This window comes from Alligator sinensis, unplaced genomic scaffold (assembly GCF_000455745.1).
Source record: "Alligator sinensis unplaced genomic scaffold, ASM45574v1 scaffold499_1, whole genome shotgun sequence".
Taxonomy (NCBI): Eukaryota; Metazoa; Chordata; order Crocodylia; family Alligatoridae; genus Alligator; species Alligator sinensis.
In genome coordinates, this window is record NW_005841864.1 from 1967700 (window position 1) to 1990920 (window position 23221).

Below are 23221 nucleotides of genomic sequence, written 5' to 3' on the forward strand. Positions count from 1 at the left end.
AGGGCGCTTGGTTTCAGCTGCCCCTGCTGGCCCTGCCTCTCCTGAGGGGGGAGAAGTCACCGAAGTTCCCCCCTCAGGAAAGAAGAGGTCAGCGAGGGGAGCCCCTCATCCTGCACGCTCCCCCCCATCGATAAAGTACTTTACATGGGGCAGATAAGGAGGGTCATGCTTATGTTGTTGCTGCTGGTATCTCCAGGGGCTGTGTTTATCAAGGTCCCATTGCCCCTTGTCTCGTCACCACTGCTTGCTTTTGTCCCTGGAAAAAATGATGATGCTCTTCCAGGCTTGCCAGTGAAGAGCGGTGGGCATGTACAGAAGTTGCTCGTTTCACCATTTGCAGCACTTTATTGCCTTGACTTAACAGAAGTGCATGGGTTTACAGCACTTTAAAAATGAATGCAGCACTTCCATTTGTAGCTCTGTATTTTACAGTGCTTTAAATAACTTCTATACGCTGGGCACGTTTCAGAGCAATGGAGAGGTCCTAGGAGGCTGCAGAACACCCCCTGCCTCCTAGCTTGGAAAGTGCAGGTAGGCTCAGAGCCGCCCCCCCCATTACAACTGTCATGTTTAAGAGCTTGTAACTTTATAGTGCTATAAAAAAGTGCTGTATACTACAGTGCTGTAAAACATGCCTGCAGAACTTCTGTACACACCCTGAGTGATGATGACAAATTGTTTCCAAGTAGATGGGCAGTACTGTAGACTGGCTGGTTTAGCCAAGGTGCTGTGCTACTGAACCTACAAGGTGCTGAGTAAGTTTAGTGGGAGTTCAAAGTGTTCAGCATCCATGGCTCGTAGATGTGCCTTGTACCAGATGTTGGGCCCAGCATTTGCTGAACGAGTGCAGCTATTAGAAAGGTTGAAAAGGAAGTACAGCAGAAGGGACTTGTTGGTGTATTAGGAGAGATGAGACTACTCTACTGAATTGATCCCTGAGGTCTCTGGTAGTGACAGCGGGAGACCTAGTATAGATAAATGCACCTATGTAGTAGTCAGACAAGGTTCTTTGGGTGAATCTGATATCTTTTATTAGGCCAACTTAAATAGTTGGAAGTTTGTTTTTTTTAGCAAGCTTAGTAATAGCTGCCAACATTTTAATTGCAGTAATTTGTAGACCTCCTGAGCAGGGTTAGTTGCCTGGACTTTGACCTACAGCATTACTCCTGACACAATGTAGCAGATATGGCCTAAGTAAAGGTAAGAACATTTTAGAGAAAAAAGGCAAGTGTGATGACTTTGGGGTTGGACTAGATGACCTCTCAAGGTTCCTTCCAGTCCTACTTCTCTATGAAAGCCTAATTCATATAGCTTCATTGGTGCCTATTAATGCAAACTAGAGGTGGCCACAAAGGCAGCTTACAGACGTAAAAAAAACAACTCCACAAAAATGGCACTTTACTTAATACTTGGTGTGCCCCTGCACCAAACCTAGCACATGCCCAGAAGAGGTATTGCATTAGTTTGACCTGGCTCACCTAATATCTGTATAGATTGGGCTCTTCAGCGGGGTCTTTTTGGCACTTTTATCTAAGAGCTGATTGAATCAGCTCTTAGACAAAAGCGGCACATGCGATCTATACAGGCACTGTGGAGCTGGGTGGAACTAATGCACTGCTTCTTTCCGTAAAGTGTGTTGGGGGGGGTATTTTTTCACATCTGTCAGCAGCCAAAATTTCCAGTGGAATAAAATTTCATCAGTTAAATTCTGCTTTGTTGAACCAAAGATAGTTCATACGAAACCTCTCAGGCTGAGTGAGCTTTCGCTCATTCCAAAGGAGGGTTCTAAAGGCCTAGATTGCCGGCAGGTTCGCCTTGTGCTGGGGACCCTTGGAGCTTTCGGCAGCAGCTCTGCAAAATTGACATTTTTTGTCAGCCTCATTGCTGACATGATTGTCAGTTTCACTGGGCAGCTGCAGGGGCCAAGGAGCTTCCAGTTTGTCAGAACTGGATAGAAACCAAATTTAAAACAATTTAAAAAGACAGCTCTCATTTAAACTGAAGATTACTCAGTTCAGCCGCACAAACATTAGACACTTATCATTACCTGTGTACCATAGAAGAAGCTAGGGCAATGAAAATTATGAGGTTAGTCTGAAGAAGACATATATTTCTTAACAAGTTGTAAGTGTCTTGTGGTAGCTAGTCTTTCATTCTGATATAATGTATGAGTCTATTGTTTTCCTTCAAATGTATTATAGTAGCATCTATTTGTAAGCTATCAAGTGAGAAAAATGAGGCCCAATTACAGTGGGGCTGCCAGTGCCAACCCTTTGCTGACATCTGCAGTTAATTTTATTGTAAAATTTGAAACACCAAAATGAAAATAGTTTCTAAACAGATGTCTAAGGGCTTGAGGTTGTGAATATTGAATAAGCATGTGAAACAGTCTTGCTGTTTGCCCCTGGATCTGATATTAAGAGTTTCTAGATCAAGTTCTACTTTTTAAGAACCTGGGATAGTATTTTGACCCTGCTGAAGTCAAAGATTGTTTTCCTGTTATCTTCCATGGGGCCAGAATTTCATCCAAGGATCCAACTGGCTCGCTCTTAGCCAAGAAAAGTATTTCCTTTTTATATGGCACCGAAACTGCTGTTTTGAAAAACTTAAACAAAAACTAGAATTTTAAAACTGGCTCCTTTTCTTGGGGTGAATGCATTGGGGTGAATCTAGCTTGTGCCTGAGACTTGATAATACTCCTTAATTATCAAAGAATATTTGTTTTTCAAGTAAGCATGTTTTATCTTTAGTTAGAGCCAATTTTACAAAATGATGCACAAAAATAGACACCAGTAGGCAAAGAATCTTGTACTGTAAACAGTGTACAAATGATAAGGATTTGGGAGATGCAGATGAGAATCCTCTGGGACTCCAAAATTAGGTCTTATTTTGCATTATTGCAGGGGTGCTCAACTCTTGGCCCACAGGCCAGATCTGCCCCGGGGCTCCCCAAGGGTCTGGAAATTTGGTGAGGAGGGAGCAGCCTCAGTTAATCCTGGCACTACTCCCCCACCACAACATTTCCAAACCCCACAAGCGAGGTAATATAGCTCTAGGTGCAGGATCATGCTGGCATGTGGGGAAATAGGGCTGGAGCAGCAGGCCTGATCTGACCTGTGTGGGGCTTGGGCAGTAGGGCCTAATGCAGTGCATGCAGACCTGCGGATGAAATTGAGGCATCAAGCCCAATCTAGTGTGTGGGGAGCTGGGTTGGCAGGCCTGATCTGGGGTACACAGGGCCGGGCCTTGGGCAGTGGGACCTGATCCAGCACACTCAGAGCCAGGTCTGGGACTTAGGCAGCAGCATTACCCGATCCAGTGCACAGAAGATCAAAGCTGTGTCTGGGGCAGCAAGCCTGGTCCAGTGTGAAGCCAGGGCCGTACCCATGATATGATATTCAGGATCGTGCCCCAGCACTGTGTGTGCAGCATCAGGCCTACAGATTGGATCTGGCCTGCAGTCCCACCCCACCCCACTCATCCAGCCACAGGGCCGAAAGGGTGGCATCCCTGCACTATTGCAAATGTATTTTAATGAGTGTGCAGAATTATGTTTATTTCTAGCTTATGCATTGCTTTTGATAGGAGAGGTTTATGTCTGCATCTAGCCAAATAACCCAGTATCTGTGGTTATAATGCAGCTAAAAACAAGATTATAGGAACAATCAAGTGGATAATAGAATTATCAGCTCCCTGCCCGGTTTTGTGTTTTTTATAACATGTATGCGGTTTGCTCTACTGCCCATTGAACTTGGTGAGGGCATTTCCATTGAGTTCAATGAGCTCAAACTCAGGCCCACAGTTTCTAAAACAGTTTGGGGGCTGTTACAAGCTTCCATAAATGCTTATTTTCTCTCAAGAATAGTTTTGCTGTAGGGGTTTAATGGCACTTTTCATTGGAGTTTAAATTTATATTCTGAACACTGGCTGCCTAAATTATGTAAAATAGTTTGAATAGGTACACAGTACTGCAAATAGGCTTGTCTGTGATCATTTATTTTTTCCCTCAGAGTGCAATATTGACAAAAGTCTGCTTCCATGACAATGCACAACAGATTTCTTAATAATCTGATGCCACTACAAACAAGGAGTGTTTTTGCTTCATCTTCATGTTAGCCACTTCTTTTATCTTAATGTGTATTTCCCAGATCAGTGCTGCCCAACTTTTTGGTTTTGTGGGCTGAATGAGTGGTACAAGATGAGCCTGCAGGCTGTGCTTGTGAGCCCTATCCAGCGTGTATGAGGCTGCAGCTTGATCTGGCGCGCTCCGGATCAGGCTCTGGGCTTGCATATATCATGGTCCCAGCCCCATGCCAGATTAGGCCCACCACTTGAGCCCAGCCCCAGCTCCAACTCCAACCACACATGCACTGGATTAGGTCTGCTACTCCAGCTCCAGCCCCATCCCTGTACGCAGTGAATTGGATGCATTATCCTGGCTCCAGCACTTACTGTGCGCGCTGGATCAGACCTGCTGCCCCAGCCCCTTTTGTGTGTTGGATTAGGCCCTGCCATTCCAGCCCCAGCCCTATACATGACCAATCGAGCCCCACTGCTCTGTCCTCAGCTCCAGTCCTGACTCTGCGTGCATCAGATCAGGGCTGCTGCACCAGCCTCAGCCCTGGTCTCAGCCCCACATAGACTGGATTGGGTCATGCTTTCCAAGCCTCAGCCTCATCCACACCAGATCAGACCCTGCCATCTGGGCTCTGGCCCTGCACAAGCCTGATTGGGCCTTGCCGCGTTACGCCTGGCCCCATGCACATGAGATCAGGCCCACTTCTCTGACCTTGGCCCTGGTCTAGGCCCCAGCCCTGGGCCTGGGCCTGCATGTAGTGGATCAGACCTGCTGCCACAGCCCCATGTGCACTGGATCAGGCCCCACCACCCTGCTCCCAGCACTGTGAGTGGTAGATTGGACCTGCTGCTGCAGCTCCAGTTCCTACCCTAGCACTGTGAGCTGGTGGGATCATGCATGCGAGGCCATGTCATCTGGCCCATGGAGACTGGAAATTTGTCAATGGGGGAGTGCTGATGGCATTAATTGGTGCTATTTCCTGCTCCCCAAATTTATGGACTCTTGGTCTAAATTGAAGAAAGTATGAAACTTATAAAAAGGTCTACCACAGGGCCGGGCAATTATTTTGGGTGGAGGGACGCTCACTGAGTTTTGGCAAGTCATTGAGGGCCCCATGACAGACACCCAGGGGCAGGTTAATATTAATTTTCTAAATTTTTTAGGGGCCCTGTGGGCCGGATAGAATGTCCTGGTGGGCCGCATCCAGCCCGCGGGCTGCATTTTGCCCACCTCTGGTCTACAATGTATGATAGGCTGTTTGCTATATGTTAAAGTTAACTATGTTGTACTAAAATAGCCTTCCTGCTACTTATTTAAAATATATACAGTTCTCTATATTTCCGTATTTTTTAATTGAAGACAATTTGCAAAATTTTATTAAAGTTTAGAGCATCATAGTCACACAAACCAAGATTCAGTTTGTTTGTATGCAGACATTATCTACTCTTTAAATGTTTCAGAGTGAGGATGCAACCGAACTGACAACTAAGCCAAAGAGAAGCTTCTATGCAGCAAGAGATTTGTACAAGTATCGACACCAGTATCCAGTAAGAAGATTTTTTTTTGGTTTAAAACCCTGTTTTAATAAAGTACAACAACATCCAAACAAAATCCCTAAGCCATATCATACCCTAATAAATATCAGAAATGAAAAAGCAGAAACTGATGGAATGGCTGAAAATGCCAAAAAAGGAAAGTATGGAACCAATGTCACACTGTTTCCTGCCAAACCAGGACAGCTTCTTCCTGCAAACTCTAGGAATTGGGGGACACATTAGACTGCCGGTAGAGGAAGAGCCATGACACATCATGTTGTCCATTAGTAAATCTGTGGAAATTGCCAAGGAGGTGCTGGCATGTCAGTTATTGTGTTACAGAAGCACCTTGAGGCTTCAACTGAAATCAGGGTCCTGGTGCTGTTAGGAGAATCCTTACCCCAAACAGTGTTTCATCTCCTACATCATTCAAACACTTATGCATGTACTTACCTTTAAGCATGTGTGCAATTCCCAGACGTTCAATATTTTCTTAAACGCCTGCATTTGTTGTTACCAAACTATGAAAAGAGCTGAATGCCAGTATCTTTCTACCATTGATACTTGTATTGCAGACTGATAATGCTTTTATTTTTTCCTTTTCAGCAGAACTTTAAGGATCTTCGGTATCAAAATGACTTGTGTAATCTCCGTTTTTATAAGAATAAAATTCCCTTTAAACCTGATGGTGAGTAATCTATAACAGCATAAACGATAACAGAAGTATAAGAATAATAATGAGGTAAAACTGAATGGGTATTTATGATACTAGGGGCAAGTTTTCTGCAGTTCATACACCATCACAGCAAAAAAGAGATTTTAGCAGTTTTGAAAGAAAATGAAAAACAAGAATTGAATGTTTGCAGCATTAGAAGCTACACGTGAGAGAGAATGGAGGCATGTGTATGAAAATTTAACAAGTGGGAGATGGAGACTCTCATTATGGGTCAGTTAGAGGCAGGAGTCAAGTCTTCTGACAGTAAATGAGATAAAATAATGGAGGAGAGGCCCAGGAGAGTTTTGAAAGTCAAGACATAATAGCTTATTTTTAATGAGATGGGAAAGGGGAACAAATATGGTGATTCAAAGAAAGTGGTGGCATGGAAAATGGTCCTTGCTGCAGCATTCTGGCAAGGTAGGATTGTATTTGTCAAAGTCAGAGAAAAAGGATGTTTCAACAAATTGAGATACAAGATAACCAAAACCTGGATGGGACTTTTAATTTTGTGCATGGATAGGAAAGATTTTCTTATACAGATAGAACTGGTAAGATTGAGACATAGCTTGGCTATGACGAAGTACAAAATCATAGAAAAATAGGGCTGGAAGGGACTACAAGAAATCATCTAGTCCAGTCCCCTGTTCAAGGCAGAAGCAACCCTGTCTAAACCAATGGAAGCAAATCTTTGTTTAACTTGCTCTTAAATCTACCAAGATTAGGGGTTCCGCAGACTCTTAAGTAGTCCGTTCAGGTGCTTAACCATTCGCACAGTGACAAAATTCTTCCAGAATTCAAGCTAAATTATCCTTGTTGCAATTTAAAACTATTATTTCTTGTCCTGTTTTCTGTGACCAGAGAAAATGGTCATCATCCTCTTTATTATCACCCTCTAGAAGCTTTATGGAGACTTATAAAATGAAGACTTATAAAATCATTCTCAGTCTTTTTTCTTCTCCATACTAATCCCAGTTCTACTAACCTTTCCCTGTAAGTCATATTTTGTAGACCTCTAATTATATTTGATGCTCTGTGTTGGACTCTTTTAATTTGCCCACAACTTCCTTGAACTGCCATGCCCCAAACTAGACATGATACTCCAAGTGAGGCCTCACCAGTGCTGACAGAGTGGGAAAATTACTAATTTGACTTGCAGGTGACAGTCCTGTAATACAGCTCAGAAGTTTTGGCCTTTTTTGCAAAAAGAGTGCACTGTTGACTCAAATTCAGCTTATGGTTCACTATAACCCTTAGGTCCTTCTCTGCAATACTGCAGCCTAGCCAGTCTATATATGTGCATATGATTGTTCTGTCTTATGTACAGTGCTTTGTGCCTCTTGCCTTTATTGGATTTCATTTGATTAAACAGAAAAAAGGGCCAAAGTCATCAAGGTTATTCTGAATATTCTGTCCTCCAAATTGCCTGGAACAACCCCCACTCTGGTGTAGGTAATTTGCTTACTGTATACTCCATCTCATCCTCCAAATCATTAATATTGGGTACTATTTAATATTTTAATTAAAGGGCTGGATGGCACTGTAGGCAGTGGCAAACATGATTTAGTTGTGCTACTGGGATCTGACAGATGATATCCTGAGTCTCAAAAACACATTCTGCCATGCCAGACATTCATGGCAGGATATGTGATTTTTGGGAGGATTGGGTATAAAATTAATCCAATCCCAAATGAGTGACTGCCCGCATGCAGGGAGCCTGGAATTTGGACTGGAGTTGACTAAATGCATACCGTGGCATGGGCAGCTGGGTATCAGGGAGCTTCTATGTGGCTGCCTGCATTGTGGATCATCTTCTCTCATATTCTTCATTTCCTCCTCAACACATAATTCATGTGACAGAGCCACGCAACTGCTTTATTGGCGACTCTTTCCAGGTCCTCATTCTGGATGTGCAGGTGTGCTGTGCGTGTGAGGAGATGGTCAGTAGTCTGTGATGCATCACCACACTCACATATTGGACTGTCCTTTAAACCAATCTGATAGTGTGGCATTAAATCATCTGGCTCCAGAATGAATTCTGTTTAGTTTAGTTCATAAATTGCGGGGGAGCTCGTACCCAGGTTGATAGGGTGTTGGGTTGCTTACAAAGCACTTGAGATGAGAATCAGTCTCCTCCTACATTAAACCTACCTACCTATTGTGGATCTGTCAATGATACATGTGCTTCTGGCTGCATCCATGCTAGAGCATGGACAGCTGGGGATCAGTGACCTTCATGTTCAGATTAAAGTGAGATGCAAGCCAGCCACAAAATGTTTCACATTAAATAAACAAGTGACTGAATTAACATCTGCCAGGGCCCTAAAGTACCACACTGCCCACATTAAATGTGAAACATCTTTGTAGGTGGTTTGCCAATTTTGTTACATGGTAAATTGGTTGAATGTATGATGTATTTTATTGCACAGTTTACACATTAACTGTGACTTCTGACAGGGGCCTAGAGACTACTTTGTCCAGAAATGGGTAAGCTTTCATAGGCAACAACCTACTTTATCATGTGCTAGCCATCTGCATCATCAGGTGTATCTGACAAAGCAGGGGGTTGCCTACTTCAAATGTTTATGCATTTCTGAGTGAGTTAGTTTCTAAGGGTGCCTGTACATTAGTGCAAAGTCTGCGCCAAGGCGCTGTAATTACAGTGCATCAGAGCAGACTCGATTAATTGAGTCTGCTGAAGCATGGTAATTACCATGCGCCAGCAGCCTCCTTCATCTCACGTATCAGTGTTCCTGCACTTAAAAACGGGGAACCACTTTTAGTTCAAGGACTCCCACTGCCATTTTTAAGCACAGGGACACTGATACACGAGACAGTAAGGTGCTTTAATTAGAGGGGCTCTTGGAGCCGTTCTAAGTGAAGCACCACCTCCCCCACCCCTAAAGCACATCCTATCCTGCCTTCTGTCTGATGTCAGACTACCTCTCCTTTAGCCACAGAGCCTTTGATGGCAACTTTCTGAGCACAGTGATCCAGCCAGTTATGCATTTATCACTTCAAAGAGGGTCGGAACACATAGCTTGTTAATAAAATGCTGTAGTACATAAGAAAAACAAAAGCACACATTCATTCAGAAAATATATAGTGGTTTATTTGGATGATTTTAGAGCAGTGGTCACCAACCGTTGGATCTCGATCGACCAGCAGATCTTGGAGCCTCTTGGAGTTGATCTGAGGCTCGGGTGGGGGGCTGAGCGTGCATGCATGCACCTCACCCCCAGCCTAGCAGACCAATCCATAGGGGAGGGAAGGGGCGGAGGCCAGATCAAGGCCTCAGCGTTCAAGGACAGTGCCACAGAGGCAGGAGCAGGGGTACGTTAAGTGGGTCCCCAGCCAGCTAAGCGGGTGGTGGGAGGATCAAGCCTGGGTGTCTCATCCAGGAGCATGGGGGGCTCCTGCCACTGTGTAGCCTGGCAGAGGCCCTGGGGGGCACATGCCCATCCCATCTGTGCGCAGAGGAGGCAGCTGCTGTTGCGGGCTGGGCTTTGCACTCTGAGCCCACCTGTAGCCCACCCAGGAGTGGCCTGACACCACATGAGTCCCACCGCTGGGCAGAGAGGGGACTAGGCTCAGCCCAGCAGCTGGATGCATGTGGTGTCGGGCCACTCCTGGGCCAGCTGCAGCTGGACTCAGAGTGCAAAGCCCAGCCTGCAATGGCAGTGGCCTCCGCTGCGCACAGATGTGGGGGCATGTGCCCCGCCCCGGCCAAGCTCCAGGCAGCACTGGCGGCTGCAGCAGCAGTGAAAGAAGGAGGAAGGTGAGCTGGAACAGGGGCAGGCCCTGCACAGCCAGAGTGGGAGACAAAAGCACGAGTGACTCATCCAGGTGCCACGCAGCCCAGCAGAGCGTGGCGGGCATGTGCCGCCCAGATCTGTATGCCGGCTGGGCTGGCTGCTGCTGCAGGCTAGAACTGGGGTGCGCCGGGTGACACTGGGAGCAGGAGTATGCAGGCCCCTGAAAATTTGCCATAGCCCCTTCTCCCAGCAGTGCTGCCTGGCCCAACCACAGCATGGAGCAGACTGCCACCATTAACAGCACCGCTCTGGCGTTCAGCCCCAGCCGCCCCCCTTCCCCCACAGATCCTGGAGGGGGAAGGGGCGGGGTAAAGGGAAGGCAGTGCTGTGCTCTTCACGCAGTGGTCTGCTCTGCACTGCTGTGTTCGGGCTGGACAAGCACTGGGAGCAAGAGCTATGGTGAATTTTCAGGTGCTGCAGCCCACTGCATAGCCCCGTTTCCAGTGCTGCCCGGCACACCTCAGCCACAGCCTGCAGCGGCAGCTGGCCCAGCTGGTGTGCAGATCCAGGGGCACACGCCCCCCGTGCCCTGCTGGGATGTGTGGTCTTTGCTCCCTGCGGCCCCCAGACGAGCTGCTTGCGACTTCGTCCCCCGCCCCAGCTGTTCTGGGCCCACCCCTGCTCCAGCCCACCTCCCTCATCCCCCTGCTTCAATCTGCCCTCCCCCCACTTCCCTCCCCACAGACTTACCTGCTGGATGGGGGGAGGGGAAAGAGAATGGTGCACAGTAGATCTTGGGTTGCTTTTAAATGCCAAAGGTGATCTCCTACTTAAAAAGGTTGGAGACCACTGTTTTAGAGTGATTTTATTGTGGAATGTAGCTTTTAACAAAACACACATCCAGCATGTTTTTGGATTTCGAATATTCTTTCTGGTAGTTTTATCTACACTGTATTTCATTTAGCTTCTTAATGAGAATATAATGGGAGATGGTGTCAAAAGCCTTGCTACAGTTGAGGTGCACCACTTCCATTGTTCACCCCCTAGCCACAAAACCAATGACTTCATTGTAAAATGAAATCAAGTTGATTGAGAATAACTTGCTCTTGACACATCCATGTTGATAGTTCCTGATCACTAGGGATCCTGGTTTTCTCTGATAAAAATCCAAAATTCTCTGGTTAAAACCCCCCAAATCCACATTTTTCTACAATTAAAATGAAATGCCACTATATATATATATATATATATAGGTGTTAGGTGGACACAATGTTTAATTGATATATTTGCAATTTTAAAGCAGTTTGGAAGCCTCAGGATTACAATAAAATACATTCTAAATACAGGTTTCCCTCGATGTATGCGGTAGAAGTGTTCCCTCAAAACTGCACATAAATTGAATTTGCATAAAGGGAACCCAGTTTATAAAGTAACAAATAGGGATACGTTCCCACGGTGGTGAGGGAGCGAGGCTGGAGCTAGGGAAGGGGGGGGGAGAGGGGTGCGGTGCAGCCCAGCGGCTGCAAGCAGACAGTGTTGGCTGCAGCAGGGGCGGCACCGAGTTCTTCCAGGTGCTCAAGGCAGGTGTTAGCCTGCTCTTGTCCCACCACAGGCTGGGGCCGGCAGCCTCTGCAGGCTCTTCCCAGCGCTTGGCGAGGACCCTGGTGATGAGAGAGGGACTGCTGCCACCCCAAAATTCACCATAGCCACCCACTCTCCCCCAACCTGCCCTCCCAGCACCGCCGCTGAGCGCTGGGAAGAGCCCAGTGCTGCCACCAGCCCCAGTCTGCAGCAGCCACTGGCTCCAGCCTGTTCTCATCCTGCTGCAGGCTGCCACCCGCCCCGAGCACCAGGAAGATCCTGGTGCTACCGCTGGCCCCAACCTGCAGTGGGACGAAAGCAGGCTGCTGCCAGCCCCGGGAGCAGCCAACAGGCCAGGCCATGCCCCTCCGCCTGCCCCTTCCCCTACAGACTTACCTCTCCATGCCATGGCCTCCATAAGAGGAGCCCCAGAGCTGATCACATAAGAGTGAATTTACCTTGTATATAATGAATTTGGGGTATAAAAAGGGTCATCACATAAGAGCAAATTTGCATATATAGAACCTGTATAAATCAAGGGAAACCTGTACCCATATATTTTGGTGTTTGATTTTGTTTTTCTTATTATGGAAAAATCTGAGCTTTCCCTGCTCCCTTCGATCACTAGACACAGGTCCAGCTGTGGCTGTCCCTCCTGCTTCTTTGTGGTGCTGAGCAGCCCTGATAGGCCAGTGCCCTACCCCTGCCCATGCTGTTGCCCCTCACTCCCAAGCCACAGCCCCCTGGCCCTGCCAGTGCCCCTCACTCCCAACCTGCTGCTCCCCAGCCCTGCAGTGTGAGGAAGGGAGTGCTGTTTTTCTAGGACTTTGTCTGACTTCCATGATTTCTCAAGGCTGAAGAATTCAGTGCCTTGGTCTTCACAGGCAAGGTCAGATTCCAGACAGTCTGGGGAGCAGGTAAGTAGGCAACAGTGGCAAAAGAACAGCTTAGGGATCCTTAATGATTTTTTCCAGAGTTTTCGCAAGGATAGAGGTGAGGTCTTCAAAGAGGATAGCCAGTAGTTTTGGAGTTGCCTCAGCTAGATCCTTGAGTACTCTATGATGTAACTCATCCAGCCCTGCTGATTTAAAAGCATCCAGCTTCTCTAAGTAATCTCCGACCTGTTCTTTCCCTCCTCTACGCTGATTATCTTCTTCCTCATCTGTGCTGCCAGAGTCATGCATCATCTGATAGCTGACCTTATTCATGAAGTCTGATGTAAAAAAAGGCATTAACTAGTTCAACCTTCTCTACATCCTCCGTTGCTAGATTGTCCTCTCCATTCACTAAGGGAGCTACACTTTATCGGGTATTATTCTTCTAACTTATTTGTTGAATGCTTTTTTGATGGCTGTTATGTTCCTGTCTGTGTGCCTTTGCCTTCCCAATTTTTCTCCCTGCATACTTCTGCAAGAGTCTTCTACTTATGCCTAGTAACCTGGCCAAGCTTCCACTTTTTGAGAGATTCCTTTTTGAGTTTCAAGTCATTGAAGTTCAAGTCTAGTTAGCTATGATGGTCTCTTGTTACACTTTGCTGTACTTCCTATTCTTCCTCACTTCAGGAAAGAAGAATGCTCTCTTGCATACTTAATATGGTTTCTTTAAAGTACAATTCAGTTTTCCTAGATTCCTTTTCCCTTCAGGCTTTCATCCCATTGAATCCTGCCTGCCTAGCTTCCTGAGCTTTCCTGAAGTCGAGGACTTCTGGATTGCTGAGCCAGCTTTGCGATGGATAGTAAAGGTGATCAGCTCGTGGTCACTATCACCCAGCTTTCCATTGATTCTTAGGTTGCTGACTAGATCATCCCCTTTGTCCAGTACCAGGTCCAGCAACACTTTACCTCTTGTCAGCCCATAGACTTTTTGAGTCAGGTAGAGCTCTTCCATGCACGTGAGAAAGCTTTGCGACTGATCAGATTTGGCCGAGTGCTCTTCCCATGAGATGTTCAGGTAGTTAAAGTCTCCCATGACAACCATGCACCAGGAACGTGCAGCCTCAGCCAGTTCCCTGGCAAATTCCTGGTCTACCTCTTGTTTCTGGTTAGGAGGTCTGTAGTAGACTCCTGCCATGTCTCCTGTGCCATGTTCCCCATGTATTTTAACCCAGAGGGACTCTGGTAATCCTTCTTGGGTGCCAAAGTCAAATTGCAGGGATGTGTAGCTGTCCTTGACATAGAGAGCTACACCCCCACCCCTTTTGTCTACATGATTGTGCCTGTACAGGGTATAGCCATCTATACCTGTGGCCCAGTCATAGGTGGAGTCCCACCAGGTCTCTGTTATCCCTATGAGGTCATAATCATTTTTGTTTAGTAGGAGGACCTCCTTCTGTTTATTTCCCAAGCTCCTGGTATTGGTGTACAGGCAGGCAAGTGTCCCATTAGGGGCTCCTGCCTTCCCCACAGATTGATCTGGGGCTAGTGTAGGGGTGGGTTCTCTTAAGTGCCTTAGCCTGCTGGATTTAGAAAGGTTGCCCAGTGGGCTTGCAGTGGTGGTAATCCCCCCAACACCCGGCGGGCTTAGTTTAAAGCCTGATCAAGCAGGTCAGCCAGTCTGGCTGAGAAGAGCCACCTCCCCAATGGAGTGAGGTGGAGGCCATCTCTCCCCAGCAGACCACCACCTCTTTCACCAAAGAACGGACTGCGAGCATGGAAGCTGAAGCCTTCACGATGACACCAGCGCCGCAGTCTTTGGTTGACTGCCTCGACCCTCCACAACTGGGAGGAGCAAGGAAAAGACTACCTGTGCCCCTAAGCCCCGCTCCCAGAGCCCCGTAGTCCCTCATGACCCGGCTCAGATTGCTCTGAGCTGTGTAATTTGTGCCCACATGGATAAGGAGCATAGGGTAGTGGTCAGAGGGCCGGATAATCTTTGGGATTCTCTCTATGTCCCGGATGCCGGCCCCTGGGAAGTAGCAGACCTTCTTTTCCTTCTTGGGGATAATGGGACAATCTACCCCCTGCTCCTCCTCTATCCATACCCATGTTGCCAGACTTGAGAAGGGTGAGAGAGTAAAGATTGGAAATTCTTCCACCCTGCTAGGCCTGGCAAACTGGAGACAGGGATACTGTGGCACTGCATCTTCATGATGTTCAAGAAAGAGTTATGAAGAACTTCTGGAGCTGCAGGAGGAGCAGATTAGCAGGACCAGGGGAACAAAGTTGATGTGAGCAGTAAGAGGGAGGGGAGGCATCAGTGACAACTGGGATGGTGAATGGGCAAATGTTGGGATAACGAAGCACAGAATGAACTAATTAGAATTTTATAGTAGAAGAGAAGGTAGAGGCTGTGGACTATCAGCCAGTTTGCAAGAACTCCTACAACCAGGCACCAGAATGATTGGACTCATTACATTTGGGCAAGTTAACACTGTCATTCACTCACTGGAGATGGGCAGGGGGTAGAGACAGAAGTTCTGGAAAAGGAAGGCATTTCTTGTGAAGGAAACGGTTTATTTTGAAGCTATGGAAAAACTAGGAATTTTACAATTCTAGCAAGGGAAGTTCAAAATTCAAGAGAGCAAACCTATAAGATTGGCCTAAAAATCATGATTTTTAGGCCAATTTCATTATTTTGATTAGTTTGACTTATGAACTTTGAACTTTGAGGGCTTGCTGAACTATTATAGTTTTAAATCAGAGAGGATCTAGCATTGGAACCTCTGAAAATTGTACTCCTAAAATTAGATTATTCTGTGCTGGGGATAAAGAACATCTTTTCGTCCTTGCATGTGACTTTGGCTCCTAAGTGTTGCTGTGGTAGAAATAATTAATTTTCGTGTGTGTGTGTTTGGTTTGTCCCTCTCGTGTTGGATGGAGCGGTTGCTAGAAGGCCAAATAATCTTTTGAGACTAATACAAGTTGAGTTTCTCAGATCATAGTAGTTTGTTCCTGTCTGACTAGAAAAACTCAATCTTTAGCAATACTCGAGGCATCAGAATTTTCACCCACAACTAAGTGAAACAGATTCCTGGGTCCTAATGGTTTTAGCATTTGGGGAGATGCTTGAATGGATTACTTTCTTCCTGCATCAAGAACACATGTTACTTAACAAGGATCATATGTTAACATTTCTTCCATTGTAAACTGTAACAAGCTTTTATTTTTCTAACAGGCTTTTCCCACTGAGAAAACAAGGTTTGAACATCTGTGATAGGATCATGTGTTAAAGTAATGATTAGATATCTCCCTCTGAATATCATATCTAAGTAGTTTGTCAAGATAGATGCAATAAGAAACCTGGACCATTGAATACATGATGATCAATATACCTTACACAGGTTACAGCACCATATTTTCAGCTGGTATAAATCAGTGTAGCTCCACTCATTTAAGTGGAAATCAATGGAGCTATGCTAGTTTGCACCAATTGAAGATCTGATCTATATTAATTACTCTCTATCTGTGGTCTGTGCTAATGGGTGTTTTTCAATTGACTATTGGGTGTGATATGGGACCAAATTATATATTTTAGTTTTATATTCAGGTCACATGTGCTTTCTTGATATACTTGAAAGTTGTTTTGGATGGCGACCTAATAGTGTCCCGATTTATTTATACAGGCGTCTATATTGAAGAAGTCCTAAATAAATGGAAAGGAGACTATGAAAAACTGGAACATAACCACACTTATATACAGTGGTTGGTTACTTATTAGCTATTTCTGTTTTAAACCTTTGATTTGGTTAAGTGTTTCTTCCACAGTAAACTGTAACAAACTTTTTTTCCCAACAGGCTTTTCCCACTGAGAGAACAAGGTTTGAACTTCTATGCTAAAGAATTAACTACATATGAAATTGAGGTAATGAAAATTTTGCTTAATGTAAACTGTTGGGTTAGTATTGATGCTTCTTGTTGTGTACAATGCAGAGTACTTATTTTAGGACTGTTTTGGATTTTAGATTAATTTTGTTTGTTTGTTAGGAATTCAAGAAAACTAAAGAAGCAATTAGAAGATTCCTGTTAGCTTACAAAATGATGCTGGAGTTTTTTGGAATAAAACTAATTGATAAAACTGGAAATGTAGCACGAGCTGCTAACTGGCAAGAAAGATTTCAGCATTTGAATGAGTAAGTAATGGCATGCCCTACATACTTTAGAATTGGCATAGAATTTTCATCCTTTGTTTTCCAGAGAAAGACCGGATATATTTTCCAAAGAATGCCAGGAAAGGGAGAGAGACAAAAAAGAATTGTTTTGTGTCTGTATGTGAGCATCTCTCCTACATATTCTTGTGATTATGCTGCTCACCTGCTGTCAGTCTAACCAAAAGCAATGAATTTCTTGAAAATAGAACTTTGAAGTGAATAAGAGCACAATTCCAAATTAAGTTGTATAACAGGCTATTGTACAAACTTCTCTGCTATTTCTAAAGTGACACTTCTGCACTGTTAAGAAACACTCGATTATCTAAGCATTTGTTTGTCTTTTTCAAGAAGGAATAAATGAACCGTGCTTTTAGTGGAGCTGAGTTAAGTTTCCTCCCCCACAAATTAAACATTTTGCTATTTAATGCATGTAGCTATAACATTTAAGTGAATAGCTTGAACATGTACTGGACCAAACCTTGCTACAACTTTTGCAATATGCATATTACCTTTGTAGGGATTATCTAGGAAGTAAGTCTTCATTGCATTTGGCCCACACCATATCCAAACATTGTATTTATTTATTTATCTTACTAATTTTCTAACTCTTCTGACCTTAAAATTGAAGTATGTTTGCTTGCAATATTTGCTCCTTTCATTACAATCACACCCTGGTTTCTTAAAAGTAGGATTGCTTATGAGCAAATGGGGTGAATAATATTTGGGGTTTTTTTAAGTCACCAAATAGTTCATTGATATAGTAATCAGCTGAGTCATTCCATTGACCTGAATGGATGGAGATGGGACTATTCTGTTTGGCTATAAGAAACAAGACTAGAAGCCGTGGTCTCGGACTGCAGCAGAAAAACTTTAGGCTGGAGATTAGGAAGAACTTTCTGACTGAGGGTAGGTAGTTAAGCGTTCAAACAGTTTACCTAGAGGGCTAGTGGAGTCTCCATCCGTGGAATTGTACAAGAGCAGGGTAGGCAGACAGTTAACTGGGATGGTTTAGTCAGGGATGATCCTGCCTTGAGCAGGGGGCTGGACCAGATAACCTCCTAAAAATTCCCTCCTGGGACTGCTTTCCAGTGATTCTGTAATTCTGTGACCTTACTGGACTTTGATTCAACCCAAAATAAGACAGAATTTCTCAGGAGCCCCAGATCTTACTCACTGCACATTTTGTATGATTCAAGTCTTCTAAAAGCTAATTAGCAAGTTTTAAGACAATGAAATATTGCTACAATAAATAAATCATATTAGTTAGTTTCTTAGTTATTTTCATCCAAAGATATTCAAGTTCTTCACAGATATTAATTATTACACACTGCTCCTGCAACAAAGGTATTATTAAGCATTATTATCTGCATTTTACAAATAAGAAAATAAGGCACAGAATGGTTAAATAACATATTCAAAGTCATCCAAAGGTAAGCCAGCTCTGGTCCTATAACCTAGTAGATTATGTTCTCTTTCTGGTTTTAACTAAATTAATTTTATAACTTTTTCGTTACATTATTTTTATCTGAGCACAGTTAATCCTTTCCTTCAGATCCCAACACAACTACTTAAGAATCACTCGCATTCTGAAGAGCCTTGGGGAGCTTGGATATGAAAGTTTCAAATCTCCTCTTGTGAAGTTTATTCTCCATGAAGCTCTCGTGGAAGACACCATTCCTAATATTAAGCAAAGTGCTTTAGAATATTTTGTTTATACTATTAGAGACCGAAGAGAAAGGAGGAAGCTCCTGAGATTTGCCCAGCAGCATTATGCCCCTTCAGAGCATTTCATTTGGGGACCACCAAAAAAACAGAAATCAGAAGGAAACAAAACAAGTAAAAAGTCAGCATCCCCAGTCTCTGTTCACAACAGTTACATTTCTAAACATAAGAAACAAAAAGATCTGAAAAACACATCTACAACTGGTGGCTCAAGTAGCAAAGCAGCTGAAGAAAAAAAGGTAGAACTTACAAAAAATGGTGAAGTAAATGACCAGAATGGATCAGAAATCAGTTGTGAAGCAGCTAAGCAGAGCAATGGTGAAAAGAACAATGATGCTGAAAGTCAGAATTCCAAATTAGAAAAAGTTCAAGATCCTTCAGACAAAAAGGAGAACATTTCTCATTCCAAAAAAGAAAGCGAAAAAGATGATGAAAATCCAAACCAAGATTGTGAAAATCCAGGAGTTGTAGAGGGAGGTTTGTGTGACAATGAGAATGGTTCAAATGATGTGTCAACAGATCTGCAAGACATCTTAGGTAAGGATAAACCTCCAGTGGAAACCACCATGAAAAACAAAGATGAAATAAAATCATGAATCTAAAATTAAACAAATTATGTTTTGTACTGAATGAAACAAATTATTCATGGCTCTTTAATTTTGGATGAAGTTGCTGACTAATGTAGCATAAGGAGGTTCATGACACCAAACTGGATATGAATGCATCAGATTAGGCTTTTGGTGGGGTGATTTTTTAAAACTTTGTTTACAGTACACTACTCAAAATGGATTTAAAACAACTGTACAAGTTCAGAACCTAGAAATTCATTCTCTTTTTTGCTAGATTGCAGTCTACAGAGAAAATAAGACCACTTTACTACATCAATCATCTATCATTTTAAAAATTACAGCACTAAAAATATCTAGGAATGCCTACATTTTTTGTTTTCTAGGAAAAGGATACTGTGTTGATTTTCTTCCCCAGGATGATCCAGTCTTTTCTCTTCAGTTGCATTTTAAGGTGTAAAATTTGATGCAAAGTCTGTAATCACAGTTGTGCACTCTTGGCAAAAGTGTTTCAGAGCTGAATATCAAAGTGTTCCATGTTATTAAATATCATTCTAAGAAGACTGGAAGTCTTACTCAAGATCAAATTGTACAGTGTGTAAACCACAACTGTCTTTGTTATGGGGGCATGGGTCAGATAAGCTTAAGTTCTCTTTGTTCTTCTCAAGTGTTCTCCTCTGTGATGGGTTTTGCTACCTTTACCCCACTCTGAGTAGAAACGTGATCCTTCTACTCCTAGACTGGTTCTCTACATGGCATCCCTTCTGTGGTCACCAATCATGATAATACCCAGACAAGTTTGACACCATTGTAAACCTTTTTTAAGGGGAACCCATGACAAGCAGATGCTTTAAGTCAGGGGTGGCCAACCTATGGCACAAGTGCCACAAGTGGCATGGGCATGGGCACCCTTTGTGTGTGACACACAGCAAATTGGGGAGAGGACAGGCAGCACAGTGGCTGGGTAGTACAGGGAACAGAAAGCAGAACATCAGATCAGGCAGGGAGTATGGGGAAGGAAGCAGAAAGCATAGCAGCAGGTTTGGCAAAGAGTACAAAGCAGGGAGCAGAAAGCTGACCAGAAGATCAGGTAAGGGAAAGGAATTTGGAGTGATTTTTGGTGAGGATGTGGGGCTAATTTGTGGCAAACCTGTCAAAACAGTTGGCCCCTGGTTGGCCTCATTGCTTTAAGTAGTTCAAAAACAGCTTCTTCAAAAATAAGGCATTATTTAAGCACCAGGGGTACTGTACATGCAGAGAAAAGAAAAGAAAATACCTCAATGCATCAATTTTATCTAAACTTTATTCTTGCCTTTCAAGCTTTGGGTAAGTTCCACTCAGCCTAGGAACCAAACCCCTGGCCTGGGATATAGACAGATGGCCTTGCAGAAGTCTGTCAGCATGTATCTGTCAAAGATTTGTTATGCTGTCTGCTCACTGCACTCGCTTGCTAGGTATGTTGCTTTGATCCTAGGCTGAGGCTTGGCAAGATTAAATCCCAGGTTGAAGCTTTAACCCAGGTTGAACTTTAGTAGTCAGCCATTTCCCAAGTAAGTGCTCTCCACACAGTGTACCCAGAGGAAGCCTTGGCTTTCCCTTTTGTAGGTCTCTTATCTCTGTCTTGCTTTGCTCCCTATTTGTTTTTTCCTAACAGCCTTCTTTGATTTAATTTCATGCAGTCAGCTAAGGTCATATCAAGCAGGTAGACTGAAGTGCTTAGGATGGTAAAGAAAAATAATCTAAAGAAAACTCACTGTTTCCCATGCTGCTAAAACAGTCTTGCTTAACTCTGTGAAATGCACATACATTATACTACTGTGAATTGTTTTTAGTAAATGTTATGCTGGTAACTGACTACAGCAGTAGTGCAGGAGTACTGTAGAACTTGAAATGAAAAAAGCTACTTTGATTTAGCAAACCATAAATGTCATGATTTTTCTTTTCCACTGATTCCCCCAGGAATATGGCATGTATTCCTCACTTTCCCCACCTAATGCTTCCAGAGAGCTAGATCAGGGTCGGCAAAATTTTTGGGCAGAGTGCCAAAAACATCTGCAACCTTGACTTGGTTAGTTCTGCTAATCCCTTTACCTCTTGCTCCTCCTGTGATGACTCAAAGACAAAGGGGTGTGTGGCTATACTTCTTTAGGATGCGTGCTCCTCTTGCAAGCCCAGTTGCTGAAGAAGGCTAAAGCAAAATGCCTCTCAGTATTCAACACCCCCTGCCCCCACTCCCCCCCAGACGCACACACCTGCTGGGGATGGAAAGGTTCAGAGAATTTGATCTAAATGCTGCCGAGGACCTTGGATCAGGCTACTGGTTTTCATATTGGTCTCTTATCTAATGGGCAAACAGGAAGGTTTTCCCCAACCCAGCAGGTTCCAGAGCAGAATGCGTGTTCTGTCTCTCTTGTCCTATCCTGCATCAGAGTCTTATGGAGATTTGTAAAAGGGGAATGAGATTGCCCCTTCCCTGCTCTTCTCTTATTCTCCTCATGATGATGGTAGGAGTTCTCCACTGCACTGTTGCTTTTGGCAGCTCTGTGTCTGTGAGAGGGGGAGAGGGGCAGTCTGAAGTCCTTATACCCCAGTCCTCCTTGGTATATAGCTCTACTGTCTGCCTCTGCTGTTTCTTGGGACTCGCCAAGTAGCAGCAGAGTGAAACTTACCAGATTGTTAGTTCTTTTATCACAACCAATATTTTTCATAACTGCTGCCTAGGATCCTAATGAGATATCAATTTTTACTGTTCCGCACACCAGAGAAAACAGCCGAGGTTCGCACAGAACCCAGTCATGGAAGGTAATGATGACAACTGTTGGAATGGCAAGTTGCTTTCCCTTAATGGTAAAAAGTTCTATTTTAAGGAAAGCAGTGGTCCTTGCCTGCAGAGCTACTTTTTTGCCGTGGGTATGCCCTTCCTACCAGCCTTCGTTTAACAGATAAGGATATATAACTTCATTTGCATGCAATTGTGTAATTTGCATTAAATAGTGAATTCAGATCTCTGTACTTGTAAGCTACTATACTGTAGTGATCCATAATGACCCACTGATTTTACAGGAAATTACTTTTGAATTACCCCTTGGCCAGCATACCAGTCACAGTGGGTGCAGCTACATGTGCCAGTAAGGGGATGCGATAAATTGTGGTGTATTTGTGCCAGAGTTTATCATGGTGCCTTAATGGGATGTGTAGATGCTGAGACTGTTGCAGTCCAGGGCACACATGCAGACACTGCTCGTGGGAGACTTGGGGCAGGGGACTTGAGGGAGCGGGGTGGGGGGGCAGGGTCAGCCCGAGGCTCCAGGTGCCAATGTTGGGTGGCAGAGAGGCTGACTGGGGCACAGGAGTGCTAACATGAGGGGTGGGTGGCAGGCAGCCCCTCCAGTTTTGCACCCTCATGCCCCAGCCAGTCCTAGTCACGATCTACACGTGCGCTTTGGTGCAGTAAGTAACTGCACCATAAGATAAGTCCCTGTCCCTGACAGTGCTATCTTTACAGTGCAGTTAATCTACTGTGCCCTAATACCTGTGCATGTATGGATGGTGTTGCTTTACTGCGGAGCTTTTTAGTCAACTCTGCAGTAAAGTGCATGTATAGATGTGTCCAGTATGTCTTTCATTATAAGTGATGCAGGTGACTGCTGGTTGTGAAGATTGCCTGACATTTCCATTATAAGTTCATTTTCAGTTACTTCCAGCATTGTAATGCTTTGACTTTAGACTTGTAGAGTAGAGGGCTGGACAAGGACCTTTGGGAGATGTAAATTGGGAGTAGGGATGGAAGGACAAGGGCAGAATCTGAGCCAAGCAAAAGATGGAAGGAACAAGAACAAGGAAAGGAAGAGGAGTAGATGTGGGAAAATTTGGGAGTAGGAGTTGGGGTGGAAGGACAGGGAAAGGGATGAGGGAAGGAGCCGAAGTAGGGAAGCAGAGAAGCTGGGAAAGGTTGGGGACAAGAGCTGGAGCTGAGGGAGGAGTTTAGCAGCAAGGAAAGGGACATAGACAAGAGCTGGAGAGGCAGGAGATAGAATCAAAAGGACTTCTTGAGAAAAAAACATTGTGTGTTCATGTAAAGACTCTGAAGGTGTGTGCAAGGAGGACAAAGTCATGGTGCACAGACAACTTTATTTTTGGCATTTCGTAAATCGTGCATGCTTTGTAATCTATATAATGTTCT

The 23221-nt window shown here is 44.3% G+C and overlaps 1 protein-coding gene across 1 annotated transcript in view; it reads left to right on the forward strand.

Moving 5' to 3' along the window:
• OGFRL1 (opioid growth factor receptor like 1) overlaps positions 1–23221 on the forward strand; it is a 55703-nt gene that overhangs the window by 14923 nt on the left and 17559 nt on the right. The window contains exons 4-9 of the mRNA XM_006016634.3: positions 5539–5625; positions 6220–6301; positions 16226–16304; positions 16398–16464; positions 16587–16732; positions 18303–19009. Coding sequence (XP_006016696.2) covers positions 5539–5625; positions 6220–6301; positions 16226–16304; positions 16398–16464; positions 16587–16732; positions 18303–19009 — 1168 coding nt within the window. The remainder of the gene's footprint in view (positions 1–5538; positions 5626–6219; positions 6302–16225; positions 16305–16397; positions 16465–16586; positions 16733–18302; positions 19010–23221) is intronic.